At 36.2% G+C, this 26,873-nt stretch overlaps 1 protein-coding gene across 9 annotated transcripts in view; it reads right to left on the minus strand.

Annotated features, from left to right (window-relative positions):
* The window catches only part of PRMT8 (protein arginine methyltransferase 8), a 166,353-nt gene that overhangs the window by 30,652 nt on the left and 108,828 nt on the right, over window positions 1-26,873 (minus strand). For 8 of the 9 annotated variants that reach the window (XM_074269249.1, XM_074269248.1, XM_074269253.1 and 5 more), the window contains 3 exons: window positions 25,597-25,739; window positions 24,708-24,795; window positions 7,185-7,300 (listed from right to left, as the gene is read on the minus strand). In XM_074269249.1, coding sequence (XP_074125350.1) covers window positions 7,185-7,300; window positions 24,708-24,795; window positions 25,597-25,739 — 347 coding nt within the window. The remainder of the gene's footprint in view (window positions 1-7,184; window positions 7,301-24,707; window positions 24,796-25,596; window positions 25,740-26,873) is intronic. The other variant, XM_074269255.1, reaches the window with a different exon arrangement.

Raw genomic sequence — 26,873 nt, forward strand, 5'->3', positions numbered from 1 at the left:
GTTCAAATCTAACCTCAGATACTAGCTTTGAGAATAACTCTGAGAAATTCACTTAATCTCTTTTTGTCTCAGCTGTACAGTGATGATAATAATAGCACCTACCTCCCAAGGATGTTGTAAGGGTAAAATGAGTTAATACTGGTAAAGCACTATATAAGTTTGCCTAAAATTACCCAGGTTATAAGAAAGAAAGGCGAGATTCAAATTCAATTCTCCTCTCTCATTCATTCTCTTGGCCACTGTCATACTCATTATTACTTCCCCCTTGTCCAAACCATGATCTCTGCCTCTGCTTGCTCCCCACTCTAATCCATTCCTAATGGACAGCTCTGCCTAAAACTCATCCATGGCTCCCTTTAGCCTGCTAAATAAGTCATCTAGCTCACTTGCTCTGAAAGCCCTCTATACCCTGTTGCTTCCATATACTTCCAGGCTCTTCTTCTACTGATTCCAATCCATAACGATTATTCTATTCTAGATGGATTATACAAGAAAACTGTGTATACTATTTAATACCTCTGTGCAAATTTTGGGCCTCAATATAGTCAGCTGGAAATGATAAAGTTGGATAAGATCCTTTAGGATCTTTAGCTAATTCTATTCATTTTTACTTCCTTATCTTTTTTTTTTTAATTCATTTTTACTTCCTTATCTTTGCTAATGTTTTTTGTTCCTAATGGAATATCCCAGCCTCACTTTGTCCTCCTATTTCCATATGTTCCCTAGAAGCATTAGTATTATAATAAAGAGTTTTCCATCTGATGTAATGCAAGGAACTCCAAACTCCAGACTTAGATCCAAGAATGATCAGTCTTTTCTCCAGTCGTCCCATTTGGGATTTTCTTAGCAAAGGTACTGAAATGGTTTGCCTTTTTTTCCCCTTTTTTAAACTCATTTTACAGATAAGGAAACTGAGGTAAGCAGTTAAGACTCCCAGTCTCAAGTCACATTTGAACTTGTCTTCCTAACTCCAGATCCAAGGAACCTGGATTCTTACTTGGTTCTGTTCCCTGCTACAATCTGTAAAAGCTGAACCACAAGTCATTTCCTCTCCCTGACCTCCTTTCCCTAATTTGTAAGATGAAAGTGTTGAAATAGATAACTGTTAAGGCTTTTTTGGCTTTAAATCCCATTGCCCTTCTTGGAACCCGGAGATCTGAGGCAGTGCCAAATTCTGTTAGCTTCCAGGTCTCCTCCTGGGAGGAATAGGAACTTCTCTAGCCTCTCAGAGAATTTAGAAGCTTTGCTGAAGGCACCCCGAGGTGACTTAGCTGCTCCATCAGCATAAATTAATCAGAGTGGCCTTGGCCTTTCTTGGCCTCCACTAAGTAATGTTACAAATGGATGTGTCCCAGCATGTCTAGTCAAAACACAGGCTTAATTATAATAAAGGTTAATGCACCCAAAACATTAATAGCATGAAAATAGCAATTAAGGGTGTGAATGAGGGCAAATATTTCCCTAGCCCAGCAGCAAGACAAAAAAACTACTTAGCACATTATTGACAGCTGAAGAGTAGCTCACTGGTGGTTTCAAACTTCCAAACAAATCAGCTGATCCCTATCCTGTCTTCTTGTAGTAAATCAATAGAGGAAAAAAACATGGTGACAGGGAGGGATAAGAAGAGGAAAGAGAAAGACTTAATCATTCTCTTCCAATCTTATAACTTGGTAGTTTGGAAGAAGGTTTTAAAATCTCAAGTTTTTTTTTTTTTATTCCAGTTGGTTAGAATATCCTGGATCATGCCCATGTGAATTCATCTACCTCAGTGTAACAAAGTGAGGAGATTTTTCTAGTGCCTGCTTCAAATGATGGAAGTGCATCTCTGAGTAGCACAATCCACTGGATTTGGAGATGAAAGGCCTAGGTTCAAATTCTGGCTGTGTTATTTACTTAGTGTTACCTTGGGCAAAGTCACCAATTTCGGCTTTAGTTTCCTCATCTTTAAAATCAGGGAGGAGGCAGAAGATGGATCAGATGACTGGAAAGGTCCCTACCTAATCTAAATCCTTGATCCTTTAAGTATATCATCTGAATTCCCTCTGAGACAGCATGCCAAATTGGAGAGATTAATTGGATTAACAAATAAATGATCCATTTGAAACCTGATTCTGCTACTTAATACCTGTGTAATGTTAGAAAAGTCTATGCCTTAGTTTCCTCAACTTGTAAAATAAGGGAGTTGAATTAAAGAATCTCCCAGAACCCCATCAGCCATAAAATTCTAGGTTGGTGCCTGAGATAATTCTTTAGGTGATCAGGAAGATCACCTAAGGATCTTAGGAAGGATGCTGACCTTTTAGCTTTATTGCTGAACCACCAGAGATATTGATAAGATTCTTGGTGTCTTTTTATTTCTTTGCTGAGTGACAAAAACTCTATTGGTTTTAAGTCATTCTTTAAAAAAAATTAATTATGACATTTATATTTTTATTCATTGATTTATATTTATTTAGTTTTGTTTTTATATAAATAATAGAATCATAGACTTTGAGCTAGAATGGACCTTCCCTCCCCTTACAAATGAAGACCCAGATAGGAAATGGCAAAGCCAAGAGCATAACCTATCTCTTCTGATACCAGCCTAATATTCTTTGTACCAACTTCATTGTTTGCCTGTTTAAATGGAGGAGCCTCATCACAATTTGGAGAACAATCAGACTGTGTGCCAATGGAATTTGAGCCCTAGAAAGTTCTCCCAGGCTTTGAATACAGTCCCAGGGACGGATTGGGGTCTGTTATACAAGGACCAGTCTTGTTACAATTGCAGAGGACTGGCTATCAAGCAATACATTTTGATAGCCTCATGACATGCATCCATGAAGGAAGGGCAGGCTTTAGGTCTGCACACATGATGAGAACATCTAAGTTGGGAAGTTCCATATTACTAAGGCTAATGTTATTTAGTAAAAGGGCACAATATTTGGATATAAAAGTTCTGCATTTGGGTCCCAATTCTATCACTTACTATCTTTTAGATAATTCACTCATCTGCTCTAAAACCTAAATTCCTCACTTGTAAAATTGTGATAATGATATTTGTATTACTTACTTCACAGAGTTGTATAGCTCAAATGTGATAATGTGTGTGAAGTGCTATATAAATGGGAATTGTTGCCAATCTAAATGATTTGCATTATGGGAAAATTTGTTTGTTTAGGTTTTTTTTTTTTTTTAATCATCTTAAAAAAAAAGTTTCCTCTCCCTTAAGCAAACTTGTGATTTCCTTGTTGTAGAAAATTTCCAGTGAGAAAGATTCTTCATTCCTCTACCTCTATACTCAGATCTGCAACTAATGATCTTAAATTATCTTAAATTGGGGGTGGGGGGACATTATAGTCTCCCTTGATAGTCCAGTGAAGCCTGAAGACTAAAGAATAATCATTTTAAACAATTAAATCCAGAAGGTTAGAAAAGAATTGAAATAGTTACCATTCTATTAAGAAAAATTCACACATACTCTCCCCTCTCCAATTGTATCCACAGACCCACTAGGGTCTGTTAAGAGCCTCTGTTTTGGAAAATTATCTAGGCCACTGAGAAATTAAGTAATAGCTAAAGGGTCATAAAAGCTAGGGTGAGTCATTGATGATACCTGAGCCCAAAACCTTCCTGAAGCTCAGTCCAGCTGGCTCTCCACTGTATTATGATCCTGTTAACACAGGGTTTAGTCCAAAGAAAATAAAAATTCTCACTAATATGGGAAATATACAACATCTAAATAATGCATTTGTAAGACATTGTCACTTATCCTTAAGGCCAAAAGAGGCCCTATCACTTTTTAAAAAAAAATCTCAAGTACCTCTAAAAAGTCTTCAAATTATCTTGTTTGTTCCTTTATCCTATATTTTATGAAAGAAGTGGAATATTTGCAAGAGACCAGGATGAAAAACTATAGGATCAGTTTAAGAAGGATGCTGACCAGCTCCTCTTCTCTACCTTCAGAAAGGCTTGAACCAGAGAAAATAGGCCTTATCTCTAGCAAGAATTATTTAGCATGAATATGAAAAACTTCATGGATGTTTATTTCCTATTAAAATTCTAGAGTTAAGGACAGTTAATTGGTGCAGCAGATAGAGCATCAGCTCTGAAGTCAGGAGGACCTGAGTTCAAATTTGGCCTTAGACACAACACTTTCTAGCTTTGTGACCCTGGGCAAGTCACTTGACCCCAACTGCTTCAGAAAAAATAATTTCTAGAGCTAGAATGAATTCTAGAACTTATTAAATTATAATTTAATTAATTGAATGAATAGTTTTGTAAGCACTTAAAATGGAAATGATCATTCTAGGGGTTTAACCAGAATAAATGGGTATGTGTTATACTAAAAGATTTAATAGAAGCAATTGGGGTTAAGTGACTTGCCCAGGGTCACAAAGCTAGGAAGTATTAAGTGTCTGAGGCCAGATTTGAATTCAGGTCCTCCTGAATTCAGGGCTGGTGCTCTTTAATAGTCTCTTTGACTTTGAGATTTTATGAGGGCTATGAAGAATTTCTGTGACTGGAGGCTTTTAATAATAGAAGCAACCCTTCTTATTCCTCCCTAACTGGGCTAGATTGAGAGTTAAGAACATTACAAAAGCATTGGTTCTAATTCAGCTTTTCCCTCTCTTTCCTTTTTTTTCCTGCTTAGGGAATATTTGAACTCTTTCCCCTCCAAGAAGCAGAAATATTCTCTTTACTTGATGTGACATCTATCCCAATTATAATCCATATGGACTTGACTGATAATCTCAAAGACAAGTATAATTCTCCAGCATGTAGATAGCAGGGTGGTACAGGGGGCAAAACCATTGTTCTGGGAGTAAAGAATCTAGGTGATGGATTCCATCTTCATTATATAGGATCTTAGAGAGACCTTGGCAACTTGCTTCTTACCATTGACCCACTTATAGAATCTGAGACTGTCAATGTTGGTGGAATTCTCAAAGATAACATAGCCCAATCAATGCTTAAGCATGAATCTCCTCTGAAATATTGCTAACATCTTGTTCTGGCACCAGTTTTTAATCATGCTCAAAAGTTGATTTATCAAATTTATACTAGGTTCAAGCCATTCTCCAATTGATAAATGGTCAAAGGATATGAACCGACAATTTTTAGATGAAGAAATTGAAACTATTTTTGTAGCCACATGAAAAGGTGTTCCAAATCACTAATGATCAAAGAAATGAAAATTAAGACAACTCTGAGATACCATTACACACCTGTCAGATTGGCTAAGATGACAGGAACAAATAATGATGAATGTTGGAGGGGATGTGGGAAAACTGGTGGAACTGTGAATAGATCCAACCATTCTGGAGAGCAGTTTGGAACAATGCTCAAAAAGTTATCAAACTGTGTGTGCCATTTGACCCAGCAGTGTTTCTACTGGGATTATATCTCAAAGAGACCTTAAAGGAGGGAAAGGAACCTGTATGTGCCAAAATGTTTGTGGCAGCCGTTTTTGTAATGGCCAGAAACTGGAAACTGAGTGAATGGCCATCAGTTGCAGAATGGCTGAATAAATTGTGGTATATGAATGTTATAGAACACTAATGTTCTGTAAGAAATGATCAGCAGGATGATTTCAGAGAGGACTGGAGAGACTTACATCGACTGATGCTGAGTGAAATGAGCAGAACCAGTAGATCATTATATATGGCAACAGCAAAAGTATATGATGATCAATTCTGATGGACGTGGCTCTCTTCAACAATGAGATGATTCAAACCAGTTCCACCTGTGCAGTGATGAAGAGAGCCATCTACACCCAGAGAGAGAACCATGGGAACAGAGTGTAGAACACAACATAGCATTCTTACTCTTTCTGTTGTTATTTACTTGCATTGTTTTCTTAGTTTTTTTTTCCTTCCTTCTTGATCGGATCCTTTTTGTGCAACAAGACAGCTCTATAAATATGTATACATATATTGGATCTAATATGTATTTCAATATATGTAACATGTATTGGACTACCTGCCAGCTAGGGAAAGGAGTGGGGAGGAAGGAGGGGAAAATATGGAACAAAAGGTTATGCAAGAGTCAATGTTGGAAAAATTACCCATGCATATGCTTTGTAAATAAAAAGCTCTAATAAAAAAATTTTAAAGTTGATATGTCAAATTTTCAGTGTATCTATACCTTAGAAATCAAGAAACACTACAAATTAGGGCTTGGTTTATTGTATTGTTGATTGTCTAGACTTTAAAAAGTAAAGGATAAAATGTAAATAATATAGATTACACTTAAAAGAGTATTGTGGATACTTTTTTTTTTCCTAGAGTGAAAGTTATTGAATATTTACTAATTGCCTCAAGGAATGGGGAGCTTACTACCACTTTCCCTCTCTCTCTGGGAAACCCATTACACTTTGGATTCTTTGAATTACTGGGATATTCTTTAATATATCAAGCTGACATCTGTCTCTGCAACTTCCTCTAATTGTTCATTCTACAATGAGAGTTATGAGACCATATAGAACAGGTAGAATCCCTGCTCCACATGACATTCTTTCCTTCCTTTGTCCCTCTCCAAGATCCCTAGAGTCCAACTACACAATTATAGAGTATCATTCTTAACAGGCTGGTGAAAACTCTATTCATTTCTTCTTTGATACAAACGTTTCCAGGCTCATCAATCTTTAATAGCAAGGAAACATGTTGCTAGAGCAGCTGTAACCCAAAGGACTCAAAGCATGACATACCCCTCTGCTGTCCCTGGGAGGCTGAGCACAAAGTCAACATAATATAAGTACTGGTCAATTGTTTGAGGCTTTGGGCTTCCAATGTTCGATTTGGAATCAGAAGGACAAAGATTAAATCCAATCCAAAGATTAAATCCAATCTCTGCTTCTATGTGACACTAGGCAAATCAATTCAGCTCTCTATAGGACTCGGTTCTCTGAGCTGTAAAATGAAAGGAATGGGTCAGGTCATTTCTAAACTTTCTTTTATATCAAGGTCTTTTAATTCTAAAGGGCCAAGAATGATCCACTATAATTTAGAGAATTGAGGTTAAGTTGAGGATCTATGAACCTGGGGTCATTTGGACAGCTGGGATCTGAATATGTTTCTTTTCTTTTTCTATCCAGATGATGTCCTATTCAAGGTCTCAGCTCTCAGAATCAATTTCCTTTCCAGGACACCATGGCTGGATCCTTAAAACTCTAGCTTAATCAGAATATTTATGAATTACCAGACCTTTATTAAACAGGCATTGGTCACCACTTGCTTTGGGTCGACAATGTCCACCAGGGGTTCTCTCATGGCGACGTCCCGGATACAGGTCATGTCAAAGCCGTACACGTTCTCCCACCCTATTGGAGCAGAAAGAAGCATCAGAGATCAGGTACACTGATGACAGGATTGGAAGCTTGGTTTACTTTTCTTGACTAGCAGGAAGTGTAACCAGAATATATGCCACTATTACAGTGATCCAGAGAGGGTATGGAGTTTCTTAATTCAGTCAGCAGTCAATAAGCATTTATTAAGTGCCTACTATGCTTCAAGTATTGTGCTAAGCCCTGGGAATAGAAAGAAAAGGAAAAAGAGCTCCGGTTCTTAAAGAGCTCACAAACTAATGGGGGAGAAATCATGCTAACTATGTATAACAAAATATACGCAGGGTAAATGGAGGAAAATTTCACATGAAAGGAATTAAGATTAAGGAGGACTGAAAAAGACTTCTTATAAAAAAACTGGGATTTTAGCTGAAACTTGAAGGAAGACAGGGAAGACGGGAAGAGGAAAGAAAGCATTCTAGGTATAGAACAGAATCAATAAATATGCTGTTAGGAGATAGAATGCCATGTTTAGGGAACAGAAAGGAAGCCAGTGTCATTTGAGCCTGGGAATCACAGAGATGTAAGATGTAAGAAGTCAGGAAAGATGAAAGGATCAAGGATCAAGGATCAAAGGAGTTGAAAAGCAAAACAGCACTTCAACCCACATCCTCTACTTTAGCTGGGTATGGTTTCCTCAGTTTTTCCTGTGTATACCCTGAGAACAGAGATTCCATGATGTGGTGGGAAAAAGGTTGGAATCAGATCAACTGGGTTCTAGTTCGGGCTCCAATATTGTGTGACTACATATAAATCACTTTCCTCAATCACAAAATAGGGATAATTATAGTCACTCTGTGGGATTGTTGTAAAGAAGATCCCTTATATGTCTTGAGGTGCTATAAAAATAAGTGTAAGAAAAGTCACTTTATTTGTAGGGGTCTCAATTCCTTTATGTGAAAAATGGGAATAATGATATTGCATCTCATAAAATTGTGAGTATGACATAAATAAATGAGCAAATTGATAAATGCATATTTAAAAAGCACTGGAAGAATGTAAGAAGTCCTTATTCTGACGTCCAAACTTTTGCTTATGCTGTTCTCCTTGCCTAATCCTTCCTCCCCCATTTATTCTTTTTAAAACCTATTCATACTCCAGAGACTTCGTACTCCATGAAGCCTTTCTCAACTTTTATGGACAAAGGATTTTTTTTATTCAACTCAACAAAAATATATAAAGTATCTGTTATATACAAAACATTGCATCTTTTATTGATACAAAGACAAATAGTCCTTGCCCTCCGGAAGCTTACATTCGACAGAGAGAAGCAAGATAAAATGTACATTGTAGAGGAATTTGTACAGCAGCTAAATAAATGTCACGTAATTTGAGGACAGCAGCTGGGAGAGACAATAACAGGGACTAGAAAAAGCTTCATGTAGTAGGTGGTATTTGAGTTGAACCTTAAACTTGAATTGAATCTTAAATTGAGGTAAAAGATTCTGAGAAATAGATTTCAAGTCTGAAGGACAGGCTGTACTAAGAAAAACAGGAGATGAAATGTCAAAGAACAGCTATTAGGTTGACTGCAGGAAAGTAATAATATGAAATAAATCTGGAAAGAAGTTACTAAGTTGGGGGTAGGGTGGAGGCTTTGAATGCTGGGCAAAAGATTTGAAGTTTTAGCCTAAAAGAAACTGAAAAGTTTTGAGCAGGGGAGCAATTTGGTCTGATCCGTACCTTAAGAAGATTATTCTGGAAATTGGGTATAGATACATTTGGATAAATCAGAAAGAAACAAGAAAACTACATAGGTAAGAGGCTAATGCAATACATTGATCAAATTAGCAAGCATTTATTGTGGGATTATTTTACAAAACAATTGGTGCTATTACACAGTTAGGAACTATTAGTTGTCTGAATCCACATTTGAATTCAGGTTCTCCAGACTCCAGGACCCATTCTCTCTCTACTGCACCATTTTAGCTGCACTATAAGTATTTATTGAACATTCACTGTTAGGGGTACTATCATCAAATACAAAATCAAAAACAAAAGTCAATAATCACTGAATTCAAGGAATTTACATTTCTAAAGGGCAAAACAATGTACATATGTCTAAGTATATAAAAATATGTTTAAAGCAGATACAAGTTGACTTATAAGAGGAAGCTAATAGCAAATACAGCAACCAGGAGAAGCTTCATTTTTAAAAAAGTCATTTAGTTGAGTTTTGATTATTAAGATTCCAAAAAATGGAGATGTAGAGGTAGAGCAGCACTGCAGCCATAGGAGATAGCCAGTACCAAGGCCCAGAGATGGGCATGACTTAAGTCAAGGAGTAATTGGGGAGATTACTCTAATAGTCTAGGAAAGACATGATAAGGATTAAAATAAGGATGTCATTACAAGGCAGCTTCATGGTAAAGTGGATAGAGCGCTGGCCCTGGAGTCAAAAACTCTCATCTTTCTGAGTTCAAATCTTGCCTCAGAGATTTACTGGCTGTGTGATCCTGATCACCCTGTTTGCCTCAGTTTCCTCATCTGTAAAAGGAGTTGGAGAAAGAAATGGCAAACTATACTACTATCTTTGCTAAAAAAAAAAAAAAAAACAAATGGGGTGATGAAGAATCAAATGACTGAGTAATAAGTACAGCGAAAATGTCTATTAGTGATGTTGTGGAGAGAGAAATGATAAGATAAAGCAACTAATTAGATTTGTGGGATGGATGAAAGTGAGAAATCAAGAATAACACTAAGGTTGCACACCTGGGTAACTCAAATAGTAGTGGTGTCCTTGACAGTAATAGGACATTTTTGAAAAAGCGTGGGTTTGAGGAGAAACTAATGTTTTGGACAGTTAAGTTTGAGATATTTATGTCCAATTCAAAATATCCAATAGCTCATTGGGTACATAGAACTGAACCAAAGAAGAGAGATGGACTTGAATATATATATCCAAGAACCATCTGTGTAGAAGCTAATGAGCTCGCCAAGAATGAGAATATAAAGAAGACACTTAGGGAAAGTAGGAAGCCCAAGGCAGAGTCTTAGCAAATGGTTGCTGTTCGTGATCATGACATGGGTGATGATTCAGCAAAAGATACAAGAAAGAGCGGTCAGACAGGAGGAGAAATTAGAGAGCAGTACTGCAGAAATCCAGAGAGGAGAGTACTCAGAAGACTAGGGTGAGGAAAGTGGAGGGATACAGAAGGGCTTATCAATTAAGGAAGTGTTAAGGGTTTGCCTTGCTTCAGTGAGTACCTGCTTGAGTTTAGATTATATAAATTTCTAATGAGCCCGGTCAGAATAGTTTCCTAACTCCCTTCAGCTTTATACAGCAGCATGAGAATAGCAGCAGAGAAGGCAGATGGTGAAAGCAATCAAGACACTGAGTTTGGTAAGGTATGAACAAGGTTAGTCTAAAGATGCAAGGGGAGTCCAGAGCAGAGGATAAATCAAGTGCTTTGGTTTCACTAAGATGAAGAATCAGTTTAAGGAGAAGTGGAATGATATTCTGATTAGAAAAAGAATTTCAGAGTTCCTACTTGGTCATGAATCACGAATGGGTGATGGCAGGATCAAGGTGGGACCAACCCTCTGTGTAGTTAGGAAGAAATCATGAATATTGGGTGGAATGAGGAATTAAAAGGTTGGACTATTTCAAGAAACATCAATATGTACAGTAAATTCTCCTAATATCAGAGCAAGAGTTGGGGTAGAGAAGAATAATGTGAAGTAGTCATCGAGAGAGAGAGAGAGAGAGAGAGAGAGAGAGAGAGAGAGAGAGAGAGAGAGAATGTGTTTGGGGGAGGTCAGTAAAAATAGCCTCTGGGATTTAGATGGGGAGATATATTTAGATTGCATAACCCTCAAAAGAGGAGAGATTGATGAATGATAGAAGATGAACAATCTGAAAATAGCAATGGGGAGGTGAGATCACTAAAAGAAAGTATATAGAGGGGAAGAAGGACTTAAGACAGAGTCTTTAGTGGTACCCATGTATAGGGGGAGAGAAGCAGATCCAATAAGAGATAATGAGAAGTGTCATATGTAAAAATGGAATCTGGAAAGAAAGATGTCACAGATGCCAAAGGAGAGTGCAAAACAGACTGGGGGATTGATTGACAAAACAAGAGCTGTAAAATAGGATAAAGACAGAAAAATCAAATTTAGAAGGTACAAAATCAATGGTAGGCTTAAGAGAGCAGTTTCATATGATTGGTACGTCCAGAAGCCAGATTGCAAGAGATTGGAAATGAGAGGTGGGAGGTGAAAAAGTGAAAGCAGCAAGTTTAGATGCTTACTTTTTTTTTTTTTTTTTTTTGAGTTTGCAATGAAAGGAAGAAACAAATATCATGTGACAGTTTGAAGGAATGATAGGCTCAAGTGAAGGTTATTTTAAGGGTGAAGGAGTCCTAAAATATTTTCAGGCAGCAGATGACAGAGGATAAAAAATCTGGCAGATAAGGAGAAATTGAAGGGGTGTTTGTGTGTGTGAGGGAGACTGACAGAGAAACAGAGACAGAAAGACAAAGACAGATAGAGGCAGTCAGACAGACACACACACAAAGAGACAAAGACAGAGAGAGAAGGAATGATTAAAGGGAAAGATCCCAAATAAGATAAGAAGTTATGGGATCAAAGTTAAAGAAGACAAGAAGGAAAGCTTTTCTTTCTAAGACTAGAACAAAGCAAAGAGTAATCGAGAGTTTTGAGGTAGATATTAGCAAAGAAAAGCAATAGCTCACATTAAAGTAGTAGGCAAAGTAACAGGCAAAGTCTTCTTAAATTGAGTGGGAAGGACATAGTGTAGGGAACTTGAGAGAAGAGGTCTGGAAAAGCAATGGAAGGAAATGTAATAGAAAGGATTGCCTTGCAGTAGTGACAGTTCAACTTAGCTTAGACAAATAAATTTCTAGTGGACCTTTTTAACATGGTTATGTGAATTCCTTTCCAACCAACCACATTCAGCTGTCTTGGTAAGGCTGAGTTTTGACAAAGTATGAGTGGAAGCTGAATCCAAGGAATTCAAGGGTAGTTGAACTGATCAGCAATGGGACCAAGGCAGTGAAAAGAAGAAGGTAGGGTATAAGGAAGGGATGGGAGGGGATTGGGAGAAGAGGACAAGTGGAATATGCAGAATAAAATATCAAGGCAAGGGTTTAATCTTAGCTAAAAAGTCTTACCTTCTTCCAGAAACCTTTCCCAATCTCACAAAATGCTAATGTCATCCCTCTTTTGATTCTCACCAGTTTAATCTTTATATATCTTGTTTATAACTTTTGGCACATTGTCTCCCCTTTTAGCCTGTGAGCCTTTGCCTTTCTTTGCATTCCTAGTACATAACAGTGCTGGCAAATATGACTTATTAACTGAATATGACAGAAGAAGAGTTGGAAGATCATAAGAACATTTATAAGAATATGAAAAGGCTCTATTTTGTGAGAGGATGATATTCTAAAGTATATGAGCTTATATGTAGCCAAAGTGAAGTGCAGTAGAGGTCATGAGATCTATGACCTCTTGACCAATGAACAAAGTAGATCATGAACTAAGAAGCCACAGTTTTCAAGGGAACATTATTATTAATAGTGATTATTAAAATATTGAATCCCTAAGTCACACTCTTTTCCATTTTCTCCAGCAAAAATTGCCCCTAGAATGCTTTATCACCTCCATTTACACCCTCCATGTTCAATCTCTCTGTATCTATTAGCTCTTTCCCTTTTGCCTATAAGCACACCCACATCCACCCCATCCTTTAAAAAAATTTCTTTTTAGATCCTAACACCACTCTGGTTCTTGTTCTATATCTCTTTTCCAATTTTCAGTTAAACTCCTAGAAAAAGATGTTAATTCATACTGCCTCCATTTCCTTTCTTCTCGATCTTATCTACTCTGCACCCTGGCTACAAATCTTGTCTCTGTCACTCATAATTTCCAAATGTAATGTTTATTGGCTTTTATCAGCATATATATATATATATATATATATATATATATATGTATTCTTGTTGTCTCCTCTCCCTAGATCAGAAATCCTTCTGAGTATCCCCAAGATTTCAAGAGGTATATAAGTATTGGATTACTTGCTATCTATGGAAGGGGTTTGGGAGAAAAGAGGGAAAAGATTTGGAACACAAGTTTTGCAATGGTGAATGTTGAAAACTAAAAGCTATTATTTTAAGAAGAGGTATATGAGACCTAAAACTATTTTAATAGTAATACTAAGTTGTTTATATTTCTAATACAATAAACAGATAGCTGTAACTCATATAAACAAAGTTCTTTGAAGTCTTCAAAAAATTTAAGAGTATAAAGAAGTCAAAAAGTTTGAGAACTATTACACAAAATAATATATTATCCCAAGGATAAAAACTGTTTTACATTTTTTCTTTCATTGCCCAGCCCAGTGTTTGGTGTATTTATGGTTGTTCAGTCATGTCTGACTCTTTGTGACTCCAACTGGAGTTTTTAGGCAAAAGTACCAAAGTGGTTTGCCATTTCCTTTTCCAGTCCATTTTACAAATGAAGAAACCAAGGCAAACAGGGTTAAGTGAATTGCCCAGGATCGCTCAGCTAATGTCTGAGGATCAATTTGAATTCAGGTCTTCTTGACTTTAGACTGGGATTTTTCTATTCACTGTGTCACATAGCTGCCCATCTGACTCACAGAAGGTGCTTAATACATGATTCTTGATTGATTGGTGGTTAAAGTCCCCAAATATTAATGGAAAAATGTGGGCAGAGAAGTGGAGTAGATGATGGAATCTGAATTGGGAGATGTGGACAGAGAGTGAAGCTGAAAGGGGGAGAGGTTTTTGGAGTTAACAATGGCAAATGAAAGTCTAGAAGTGTCACTGAGAAACTAGGGTTATATATTTAGTGAAAGAAGGAGCTTAGATACCATCTAATCCATTTCCTTCATTTTATAAATCAAATCACACAGACAGCGAGTGGCAAGTTTGCATTTAAACCCACACTGTATGACTCCAAAGCCATCATCCTATATTAAAACAAAATGAAATGAAAAAAAAAAAGAATATATCATTAAATTTCTATTTTTAACTGGTTTTCAATAGTCAGGTGCATCAATATGCTAAAAGAAATCCATACCTTTTCCCTTGTGATAAAAGTATGTCTACTCTACTTTCTGTCCTAGAATGTTTGAAGGCACAAGGGGGAAAAAAATCCCCTTAGCTGAAGTGGGAGACCATTGTCTTCCAGAGGAAAACAAGGAAGAAATTAGCTTAGGATAAAGTTGAATTTGTTAACAAATGAATAAGAATTTCAGAGAACACAAGCCAAAATTTGGTAATGACTCTAGGTGAAGATAGGACTGTGTTGAAGGAGGATGAAAAAGTAGGGACAATATCAGTAGAATAAAGCTTTCACCTTGACAGACGATGACTTTGAATTTTATAAATTAGAAAATAGAATGTAATTTTATAAATTAGAAAATAGAATGTAAGAAAATAGAATGTAAATAGATGCAAGACAGAGGAAGTATCAATTAATTGGAGGCCCCACTCCCCAGTGTTAGTATCAAAGAGGATGGAGCCATCAGATTTGTCCTTTCTTTAAACATTGGAGAAATAGGGATAGAGCTAGGAAGTAAGTTAAGTCAGTCATCCATTCTCTGGAGTTCTAATCCTAAATCTCCATCTTCCAGCTTGATATCACCATGGATAATTTGAACTGAATGTTCCCAGAACAGAATTCACTATTCAAACTCATACCTCCTCCCAATTTTCCTATTTCTGTCAATATAACCAACATTGTCCTAGTTATCAGATTTGGAACTTCAGAATTATTCTTCATACAACCCTGTCCAATTACTTGATATCTTTTTTGTATATTTTTGTTTTGAAGATTCTGTCTTCCTATCTCACTCAAGCTAGAAGTACAGGGGCTACTAATGGGTAATCCCATTTTAGAACTTTAACATGTTCCCTTTTTTACCTTAATCAGTTTGTTCTTTCCCAGATAACATGGTGACAATCTTCACAAAGGTTGTTGTTTGTCCTTCAGTCTTGATATTATAGGATAATATCAGGGAGGTGGTGCCATGATATGAAAGTGAATCAGATTTAAGTGAGGGAGGGCTGTATAAGGACATTGCCTCACTTTTCCTTCCAGGGCCATCTGGGTCCAGTAGCAAGATATAGATTAAGACAATTGGAGATGGCTTTGGATGAAATGGGAGCCTTTGGCCTTTTTAAGCTAAGGTCTGTAACAGGTCTTAGTTTGACTGGGACCACACCCATTCAGTGATTAAGGATAGGTAGTAATTGAGGCAAAGAATCTCCTTTTTCACTTAGTCCAGAAAAATCTAGATAAATAGATGAATGAATGAATGTATCTCTGATGGGAAGACCTTCAGAGTTTCTGGCCAAAGCAGAAATGACTGCTATTCACATTCATTCTGAGCCAATCAGGATCCAAACAATGACTAAATGGAGTTTGATCTAGGACCTACTGGGGTCCAATTAGAATCAAATTGGTACCTCCCACTTGACACTCCTCCTGACTTTAGGCATCTTTACTAGTGGCCCCCAAGCTTAGAACACTCTCCTTCTTCATCTCTAACCCTTAGCTCCCATGGCTTCTCTTAATTAAATAAAAATAAATCTGAAAAAATCCTTTCCAGATTCTCCTTCATACTAGGCTCTTCCTTCTATTGATCCAATCCAAAGCAATCAATCAATACTTATTAAGCACTTATCATGTGCCCAGCACTGGAGATACAATTAATAAAAAAGAAAGATAAGTTTCTGCTCTTAAGGAGTTTACAATATAAGGAAGGAAGACAACATAAAAAAGAGGGAGGAAAAGGGAGTGGTGAGAAAGAATTGGTACCATGGGTAGCCAACCCATCTTGCAAATATTACAAGCATCTTGCTCTGTGGAGGCAGGGCAATAGATGCAGAGTGGAGTGGTTGATTATATTTATACTAATTCTATTTTGTTTGTAGATAGTTGTTTGCATGCTGTTTCACCCATTAGACTAAGTTCCTTTTGCCTTATCCCCAGTGCTTAGTACAAAGCCTGGTTCATAGTAAGCACTTAATAAATGCTTATTAACTTATTGGTTGATTATCTGTATGACCTGAGTTTCTATCTCCTTATCTTTCAAATGAGGATATTGGATTACATGATCTGTAAAGTACTTTTTTGTTGTTCTTGGTAAGTCATTTTTCAATTATGTTTGACAATCTATTACCCCATTCAGAGTTTTCTTGACTGGACTGATTTGCCATTTCCTTCTCCAGCTCATTCACAGATGAGGAAACTGAAGCAAACAGGATTAAGTGACTTGCCCAGGGTCACACAGCTAATAAGTGTCTAAGGATGGATTTGAACCAATAAAGATGAGTCTTTTGGACTCCAGGCCTAGAACTCTATCTACTGAGCCACCTAAGTACCCCCTTATAGTCCTAAATAATTTTCACTTATGTAAAACAAAGCCAAATTTCAGTCTAATATTTAAAGTCCTTTACTAGCTGTTTCCACTCTGTTTTCCCAGTCTTACCACATACCCTCCATTCCTTTGCACAGGATATTCTCCATTCTTAGAATCCAACCCCTACTTACTCTTATCTCTTGGAACCTGCAGTTTCCTTCAATGCTCAGCCTTTATCACTTCCTTATATGTGACATGTCCTCTGATTCCCCATCAAAATTGATTTGTATATATTTTAATGCATTTATTTTGCATATTCTAGTAAGTGCATTTGAGTTTGAGTGTGTGTGTGTGTGTGTGTGTGTGTGTGTTGTTTCTCCTGATAAAATATAAGCTCCTTGAGGAACTGATTAATTTTTTCTTAGGCATACTGCCTCCCATATGGAAGTCACTGATTTTACTTAGCATGTAGCATAGAACATGGCACATAGTAGACTTAATAAATGCTCATTGATTAATTGACCTGAATATGGTTTACAATTTAAAAAACACTTTCACATTTGAACATCACAACAACCCTGTGAGGGATGCAGGAGAAATAGTATTTTTCCTACAGACAGAGTCATTAGTGCCATCAGGGATAGAGAACTGGGCTGAGAATTGGAAAGATCTGACCTTAGATGTCTTCTCTGATATACTGTGTGATGCTGAGTTTCTTATTACCCCCAGGCAACTTTCCAAGGTTCTAAAGGTCAGAGAAGATGCTCATCTACATTGGGAGAAGTTATTTCATAATTCATCCATATAACCAAGAACCTGTTCCATCCTATAAGACATCTTATATTCAGACAGATTTTGGAGTCAAAAGACCTGGACTAAATTCTCAATTCTTCCCATTTCCTACTTGTGGGATTTTAGGCAAATTATTTCACCTCTCTTGCTCAAATTTTCTTATGTGTCGGATGAGAGAAGTGGGAAAGAATGATCTCTGATGTTCCTTCCAGTATATATTTTTCTTTTTCCTCTTTTCTTCCTTTCTTTCCTTCTTTTTTCTTTCTTCCTTCTTTTCTTTCTTTCTTTCTTCCTTTCTTTCTTTTTCTTTCCTACTTTCTTCTGCTTCCTTTTCCTCTTCCTTTTATTCTCTCTTCTCTCTCCTCTTCCTTTCTTTTTTCTTTCTTTCTTTATTCTTCTCCTCCTTCTCCTTTTTCTTTTCCTTCTTTTGTTCTCTTTGTTTCCTTCTCTTTTTCCTCCTCCTCCTTGTTAGCATTTATATAGCTTCCACTATGTACCAGGCTCTGTGCTAAGCTCTTTAGAAACATTAATTAATTTAATTCTCACAACAACCCAGGGAGGTTAGTGCTATTACCCTCCCCCCCCCTCATTTTACAGTTGAAACATTGAGGCAAACAAGGTTAAACAATTTGCCTAAGATCATACTATTAGTAAATGTTTAAAGTATGATTTGAACTCCGGTCTTCCTTATTCTAGAACCAATAAAAAGACCTATCCATCTGTCACTTAAGTACTTCTTAATTATCAAGAAGAAGAAAAAAGCCAAAGAAACAAAGATAAATAAGAAACAAACAACAATCCTACTAACTCCCTGCCTTGTTTTTCTACTCCAGCCTTACCTAGAGCTTCCAAGTCTCTTTTTCTAGATGTAAATGGACAAAAACAGTCATACAGACATTAGGAATTTCTAAGACTTTCAGTCAATGTCTGCTTTGAGACGATGTAAAGCCCTAGATCACAGGTATAAATGAAATGAAGGAAGAGTAGGAGACTAGTTTGTTTATACTCTGGCACAGAGAATGACTTGTCAGCAGAATTTTTTTTTAGAAAGGATGGAAAAAAAATGGAGAGCAACACCAGATGTTTGCGATTGTGTCACAAGTCTTTGGTGCTCAGCAGGTTGAATGAGACACTATCAGAAGAGACAATAGTCCATTGAGCAAGCTGGTTAAGTTGGAGTCAGCATTATTTTAAAATTGGAGTTGAACTACACTGGTTTACTTTCTGTCTAAGGGAGAGGTGGAGGGGGGAAGAAGGGAAGTAGAAAAATTTGGAACACAAGGTTTTGGTTTTGCAAGGATGAATGTTGAAAACTATCTTTGCGTGTATTTTGAAGATAAAAAGCTATTATTAAAATAAATGTAAAAATAAAATTGGGGTTGAAGTATAAGAACAAAACAGAGTCTAGCAGAGGTTCCCAGACTCCTTATCTGCCAACATGGTCCTTTGTCTATACTAGTCAGAAGAAAAAGACAAATTGCCAGATGGCCCATTTCTCTATGGTTGATATTTTCATCATATGGCTGTATATCGCTAATTCCTTTAACATATCTTATCCTCCTAATTAGAAGTTTCCTTCTCAGCTCAACTTCTGAGGAATGAAATTGAAATGTCTTTCTCTACTATCTCACCCCTAAATTAAAAAAAAAAAAACCTTTCTTATTTAAACCTTGTTCCTACTGAAATTTGTTTATCAACCTTCCCTTAAAAATTTTTAACTTCTGAGACAGCCTTACACTACATAAATCTTCAGTGATGGAGAAACTAGTTTTAAAAAAAGCTTTTATCTTATTCATCTGCTCTATGTTTCCATATCGTCACACAGGTACACACCTGTACACACCTTCTCATCCTATTTTACTCTTGTTTTTGTCCTTTCATAAATCCTCCATAAAAGATTCACCCATTATGCAGAAGACATTACTTTAGGATTTGGGGTCATAACAGGGATGTTGGTACAATAATCATGTCAGCTTCTTTTTCAGCAAATAGGTATTTAATAAAAATACTTATACTTACTTATAGTTAGGTACTTATACAAAAAAATTACTTATACTTATTTACTTACATTTTTAAAAAATCAGCAAATGCTATAAATTAGGGTTTGACTTATTGTTTTGTTAACTGTCTAGTTGGAGAAAATGTTAATAAGACAGAATAAACTTTAAATGCTTCATGTGTACATTTTTTAAGAGATCCATTTGTTAAGCATTTATCAGCACACTTGCTTTAATGGTCCTTTGCCAATGAATGTTAAATATAATTTTCAATACTTCAAGTATCTTTTATTTCATTTTGTCTTCATGAGTGGTTGTGGCTTAAAAAAATCACCTTATGGTCGACCCTCTAGCAATGAACTTTTCGAGACTTGGTTAGATTGGTTCTTAGAAAAAGACACATTTGGCAGTCCCACACTTAAAGCTTTGCCAGCTGGGTAGGAGCTACTGAAACTTGTCCTTTCCCATGATAGCCTTTGAGAGCCCAAAGCCATCCCTATGCCATGAGGAGCTGTCAGAGGAGAACTTAAGTAGAGATACGTTTTCTTTCTTTTTTTTCCTTTGCTGAGGCAATTGGTGTTAAGTGACTTGGCCCAGGGTCACACAGCTAGTAAGTATTAAGTGTCTGAAGTCACATTTGAACTCAACTCCTATTAAAGCTGGTGCTCTATCCACTGTGCCATTTAGCTGCCCACAGACACATTTTCAAAGTAGCAATAATAGAGAAAGTACTAGTTTTGGATGGAGATCCTGGAATGAGGATACTGTGTTAAAAAGCTTATTCAGGGGACCTAATTTAAATTTGTTTTTATAAGTGGTGCAAACTGAAGAAGAGTTTGAATGAGCCACTTGCTCCTTGACCCTGTATTGCTCCTGGAAGGTAACAACTTCTTCCTGACTCTAGCCTGCCTAAACTGAAGCCCAGCATAATTTCTCTTCACCCATCACCTTATATATAAACTGACTGATATATTATATTTTAAATACCTTGACAATTTTCTTTAATGCAATCCTCTCTCATGTGTGAATAGCCTTATTTCAAGATCTAGCTCAGATGTCACTTCCTCCCTGAACCTAAACTCTATCATCTGATCTCTTAGCACTCTATACTTTTTAGTACTTATTTCCTATAGTACCAAATTTTCAGTTTATCCATTATCTAGGTTCCTTTGGTTTTATTAAGCAGTTCTAAAAATTAATTTGTGGAACAAAACATAGTATAGTATAGCATAATATAAAAGATTGCACCTGAAATGCAAATCTATTATGAGTAGCTTGCCACTCCTTTTAAATATACAACAAACTTATGTATTTTCTAATTATTTTTTGACAATGAAAGAGGAGATTATTTATCTCAATTGCTACCTAATCTTAATCACTGAATGGAGTAGCATCAATCAAACTGAGACCTCTTGAAAACCTTAGCTTAAAAAGGTCAAGGTCTCCCATTTCATTCAGGGTCATCTCCAGTTATCCTGATCTATATCTGGCCACTGGACCCTGATGCCTCTGGAGGGAAAATGGGGCAGGTGACCTCATATAGCCCTCCCTCACTCAAATCCAATTCATTTGCATGTCATGCCATCACCTCCCGATGTCATGGTCCTTTTTTAAGAACATAGAACAATAAAGTTATGTAAATTTCTTTTTTTTCTTTTTTTTTTCTTTCCCCCTCACCCTGAATATGGTTCCCTTTAGACAAAAGTGTATATTTGCCTAGATGTTCTCATTCTCATTAGAATATAAATTCCTTAAGGATAGGGATTTTATATATATATATATATATATATATATATATATATATATATATATATATATATATATATATACACACACACACACACACACACACACACATATATATATATATATATATATATATATAGTATCCCTATAACTTAGAACAGTATGTGACAATCATAGATGATTAATAAATGGTTAGTGAGTGACATAGTAATTTTTTTGGTAGTCATTTGTGTCTGCCATATTATTTAGCCCCAACCCAGACTAGATTGTGTTTTGCTTGAGGTCTGGGACACTGCCTGATTTCTCTTTGTATTTATACTGACCCACATAGCACCTTGCACATAACCAATATGATGCAGTATTTATGAACTGAAATACTTAGATTGAATTTGCCTTGAAAACCATTGGATATGATTTATTGCAACATTATATGCTCAATGTAGCATATACTCAGTAAATATTTGATGATGAATGAAGTATCAAAACTATTGTCTCATAGCACAGTATCACCTACTACCCAAACTCCTCCCACCCCAAGTTCCAACAGTAGCTTCATAGTGAGGTGCCAATGTAATTTTCTCTTATACATTCATCAATATTTACTCCTCAACTGCTTATATGTTTTTCTATTTTACTGTGTCTGTCTCAGAGCTAATACATAGTCTGCGTGGCTTTGAGCAAGTCTTTTTCTTTCAATTTTCTCCTCTATAAAACAAGGAAACCAAACTAGAAAAAACCTGTAAGTTTCCTTCTAATTCTATAATACTATGAGATTGGTGATTCTAGCAGTTCTTCTGCTCTGCATAGTTACCTTTTGCATGGGGAAAGGAAAAGAACTATGGATTAGAATCGCAAAATTCTAGCCCCAACACTTATAACAGTCATTAAGGAATAGGCAACAAATGTGATTTGTGAATGAATCTGTGGTGATTTCTTCATAGGAATGTCTCCTGGGAGACAAGCAGGGTAAGTATCCCCATTTCACAGATGAGGAAAGGGAGATTCAGAAACTTGCTCAGAGAGCTCGGAAGAGCTGAAACTCCAGTCCAGCTGGGTGGACTCTAAGATCAGCTCTCGTTTCATGACACTAAAGTTGCAAATCATTGTTTCTCAGGCTATTTATGAGGTAAGGACAGATTGATACTTAGGTCTCCCATTGCTAAGGAGCTTAAATTCCATGTGCCCAAATAACACAAACACACATAAATAAACAAATAATACATATACATATATATATGTATATATATACATATATATATAAAATAATTTTATGGAGGGAAGCACTAATAACTGGGCAGGATCAGGAATAGTGTCATGTAAAAGATGGAGAGAGAGTTGATCTTTGAAGTGAGAGAAGGATTCTAAGAAACAGAGTGAAGAGGAAGCCTATTCTAGGTGTTGGGAGTGGGGAGAACCTGCACAAAAAGCCAGGGAATGAAAGATGAAATGTGGGAATATACAAGAGTAAATAAGCCAGTTTGAAAGAAATACAAATCATACAAGAGGATAACATATAATGAGTCTAGAATCAAACTATGATGGATGTTGAATACCAAAGGAGTTTGTTTTTTATCTATGAAGCTGCTGGTTTAAAGCTTTCAGGTGATAAGTATTGGCTTCAAACTGTCTCTGTCGGGTATCTAAGTCACATATCATCTCATCAGGGAAGGAATATTAAGCTTAAGAAGAATGAAATACTTTTTACCTTGTCCATCTCCAAAGAATTTTGGGAAGCTAAAAATTTTGCAAGATTTGGTGGCTACCACTAGAAGTTTACAAAGAACTACATCTTAAAATGTCTCAATCATATCACCCATGAATAGATGTTTGGGGAAAAAATAGAAAGACAAAAAGAAGCACCTTGGTTTGAACCCTTTGCCTCCATTTGGCACTTTTAAGGCAAAATGCAAACAGGCCTTCAATGATATAATTAAAAGACTCATATGTTTGTCAGTGTTGGTTTTTATACTTGTTCTTATAATCTCTTTATTCTGAATTTAAACACTAATAAAAGACATTTCCATATACAGCAGATTACAAAAAAAGAGAATTTTATATGAAACCATGCAATCTTTATTTCACACTTCTTCCTTCAGATATTCTTTTCAAAGTTATACTACTTCTCTGTGCTTCCTTCTGTTCTATATATTTTAAAGGTAAAATTAATCTACTTTTTGACACTGTTATTGCTAAGTTGGAGTTAGACATGTGGTCTTTTGGGCATATATATACATAATGTCACCAGGAATGACACTACAAACTTTTTTCCATATCTGATGACATTTGGATTTTTTGATCTCTGCTTTGGAATTTTGGAAGATGACAAAGTTATGAAGATTCAGTACCAGTATATGTTACTTTGTTAAAAGATTGGATTAGATTAAGGAAGAGATATCAATCCAAAAGATTTGTCAAGATATCAGTTTTCCCCCAGATGTATATGAGGATCTGGATAAAGAGTAGAAGAAGCAGAAAGAAAGAACACCATCATTCAGGTAAATGTTACTGAGAATCTTTCTGTTTATTTCATTTCCTTTCCCTGGTTCCAATTAAATGCTTTTACTGATTCTATGTTATGATTTGGTAGGTTTCTGTTATCACAATAATCACTGAATATTTAGAGCTGAATTAATTTTAGAAATCCATAGTTTTTCGCAGTTGTGAAGCTTACATATGACCAAAAATATGCCTCACAAAATCCATAACAATACAATAGCATATATTCATTATACATTTGAAAATAAAGATTTCCACTACCAGAAAAGGAAGGGTTATTTTAATCAGGCTCTCCAACCCAAAAGAGCTAATTGATATCAAGATGTTAAAAGAGTAGAAATTACAGTGAACACCATTTTGAGAATTTTGATATCGCTGGAATATTATAAAACAAAGACAAGAAATCAGTGGTCCAAAGATCCATTTTTAATGACTATGAGAACATTTGAGGCATTGTACCATGAGGATTTTTCTACTGTCTGCTACCAAGTCTGCAGCCCTCATCTCCAATTCATTTTTCATCATAATTCTATTTATTCATTCTACATGAATGACTTTTTTATTTATTTACAGTTATTCATTCACTCACTCACTCATCCTTTTATTTATTCATTCATTCAAGGTTCATTTATTTAGATTTAGAAAGCAGATGAATAATGTGCTTTAAAAACTCTTCAATGGTTTCTCATCCATAGTGGGGAAGGCAGATTAAAGAGCCAGAGCCAGAAAGTGTTTAAAAAAAAAAAAAAAAAAAAAGTCTCTTCTCTATTTCAAATCCCTGGCTAAATCCTGACTAGGAAAAAAAAAAAAAAAGAGCATATTAATCCATGAACCTGCTAAAATGCTTACTCTATTAGCAATTCACAACATCAATTAATCCACCCAATGCCTAGAAATAAGCAAGGCCAGTTTAGTAGTTTAAGAGGGCTCTGGCCTGGCGCATCAAAGAAATTCAGTAAGTAGAAAACAAAAACCCAGTACTAGACTGGAAAGGGCTACTTACAGTGAATTTTGAAGTCCTTGTACTGTCTGTCTTCAATTGCTACCATGTACAAAGCTGCCCGGTCTGGAAACATAAGCCCTCCAGGTTTCTGTTGATGAATTGTGGGGAAATGGATCTCGTAATCTATTCACCTGACAAAGACATCACATTTTGAACTGCACATAGAAGAACTAGACAAAGCATCCCCACTGACAATGCTTCAAGTTCTCCTGGTTTGTGATGAGGACAGTGATGGCCTTCAGTGGAACTTTGGGGCAAAGCATGCACCAGGTGACTAACACAAGCTGGACAGGATCCTCTTCCTTTCACCTTTCCCACCCCCAAGCACAAAATTTATCACTGAACTCTTCCTGGAGGACTTTCAGGAAGAGCAAATTTTGGAAAGAACCAGGAGAAGAACAAGGGGAGGATAAAGGGAGATGCAAAATTAAAGTCAAGGAGGGAAAATGAGACTTTCTCACTAGGAGGAAGCAGAGGTCAAATATACTTATTAATGCCCTTCAGACCTCTGATTGCTTAATACAGAATTAATACTTAATACTTGCTGCCCTGACTTTTATCTGAACCAATTGAAAAATATCACTTTCAACAAAAGTGAACAAAGCTAAACATATAGAAAAACTTTCCAGTTACCCAAAATAGTTAGCTACTGCACTCGACTTCATGGACAAATGAGGTGGTATTATGTTCACCTTCTCTGAAGAATACCTGCTTCGGAGATAGGGGTCAAATGAGGTAACCACTAAAAAGCATTTCTAACTTGTGGCATATCTAGGAAATCTCAATGAGCAGAGATAATAGAGGGTCTAACCTATCTAGTCAAAGGACTGTAGGTCAAATGTGGGCCAACCAGCAATCCAACAAGAAGGGTGACATGCAGGACACCTACCAGCCACTTGTCCCTGGCGAAGATCACTGTGTTAAGCATTGATTCATAGAAAAGACAATAACCCATCCACTCACTGATGATGATGTCTACCTTTTCCACCGGCAACTCCACCTCCTCCACTTTACCCTTAAATATGGTGATGACTGTTAGAAGAGAAAAAGAGGAAAAAATATTTTTAAATCCCAGAAAGTTACTTCCAGAAGACCCAACTAGTAAACTGTAGTGTCAGTGTCAAGCTGGCTCTCCCCATAAAAGATTCCCTTCTGATTCTTTATTCAGTATACCCCCAGCCCATCTAGATTGAATTTACTTTGGGGGAAGTAACACTTTTTGAATATGTTGCTTTAGATCATTGTTACATGTTGGATAAATTTTGCAGACCCTCAGAGCTTGAAGGGACTTTGGAAGCTGTCTAGTACAATCATTACATGAATAAGAATTTCTATTATAACATTCCTGATGAACACTCATCTAGTTGTATTTACAGATTTCCAATAAGTGAAAACCTGTCTCCCAAGGGGATAGCCCATTCCACTTTAGGACATCCAGAAATGTTAATGATCTGATAACATGATTAGGCTAATGAGAGATCTCAGTGTGAGTACTTCCCTGCAAAAGGAGCAATCCATCTATGCCTTCTCATTCTGATCAACTATTTCCCTTGGTTTCCTGAAAATTTATATATATATATATATATATATATATATATATATATATAAATTTATATTTTACTTATTTTATATTATTTATATAGATATATATGTATGTGTTATAAATATATATATATACATATATATATATATATAATAAAAAAAGGAAAATTGAACCTATACTGTGAAAGGTTTAAAGTGGAAGGTTGAGTGTATTTTATCCTAGAGGCAATAGAATGCTGCTGAAGATCTCTCGGAGTCTAAAATATATGTCTCAACATTACATGTAATGTGGAAGTTTACATTTATAAATGTCTTTAATTAAAAAAAAAAAATCTGGTCTTCCTCCTTTCTATCACTTTGCCACCACCAAACCAGAGGACAAAAAAAATTATAAAGGCAAAAGAACTATATTTTCTTTGTTTTATGGATTGCCTTGGGAAAAGAATTCAACAATTTGGTGGCCAAGCTGTTGGTGAAGAGGAGACTGGTCCTTAGACAGAAGGTTTAATTTAATATAGTAAAACTTTCCAAACACCATGCACTGTTGGTATAGCCTTCAAGACTCTAGAATCAATTCTATGCTATGATGAATCATGAGAAGAAAAAAAAAAAAAAAACCTTTGT

This window comes from Sminthopsis crassicaudata, chromosome 5 (genome assembly GCF_048593235.1).
Source record: "Sminthopsis crassicaudata isolate SCR6 chromosome 5, ASM4859323v1, whole genome shotgun sequence".
NCBI lineage: Eukaryota > Metazoa > Chordata > Mammalia > Dasyuromorphia > Dasyuridae > Sminthopsis > Sminthopsis crassicaudata.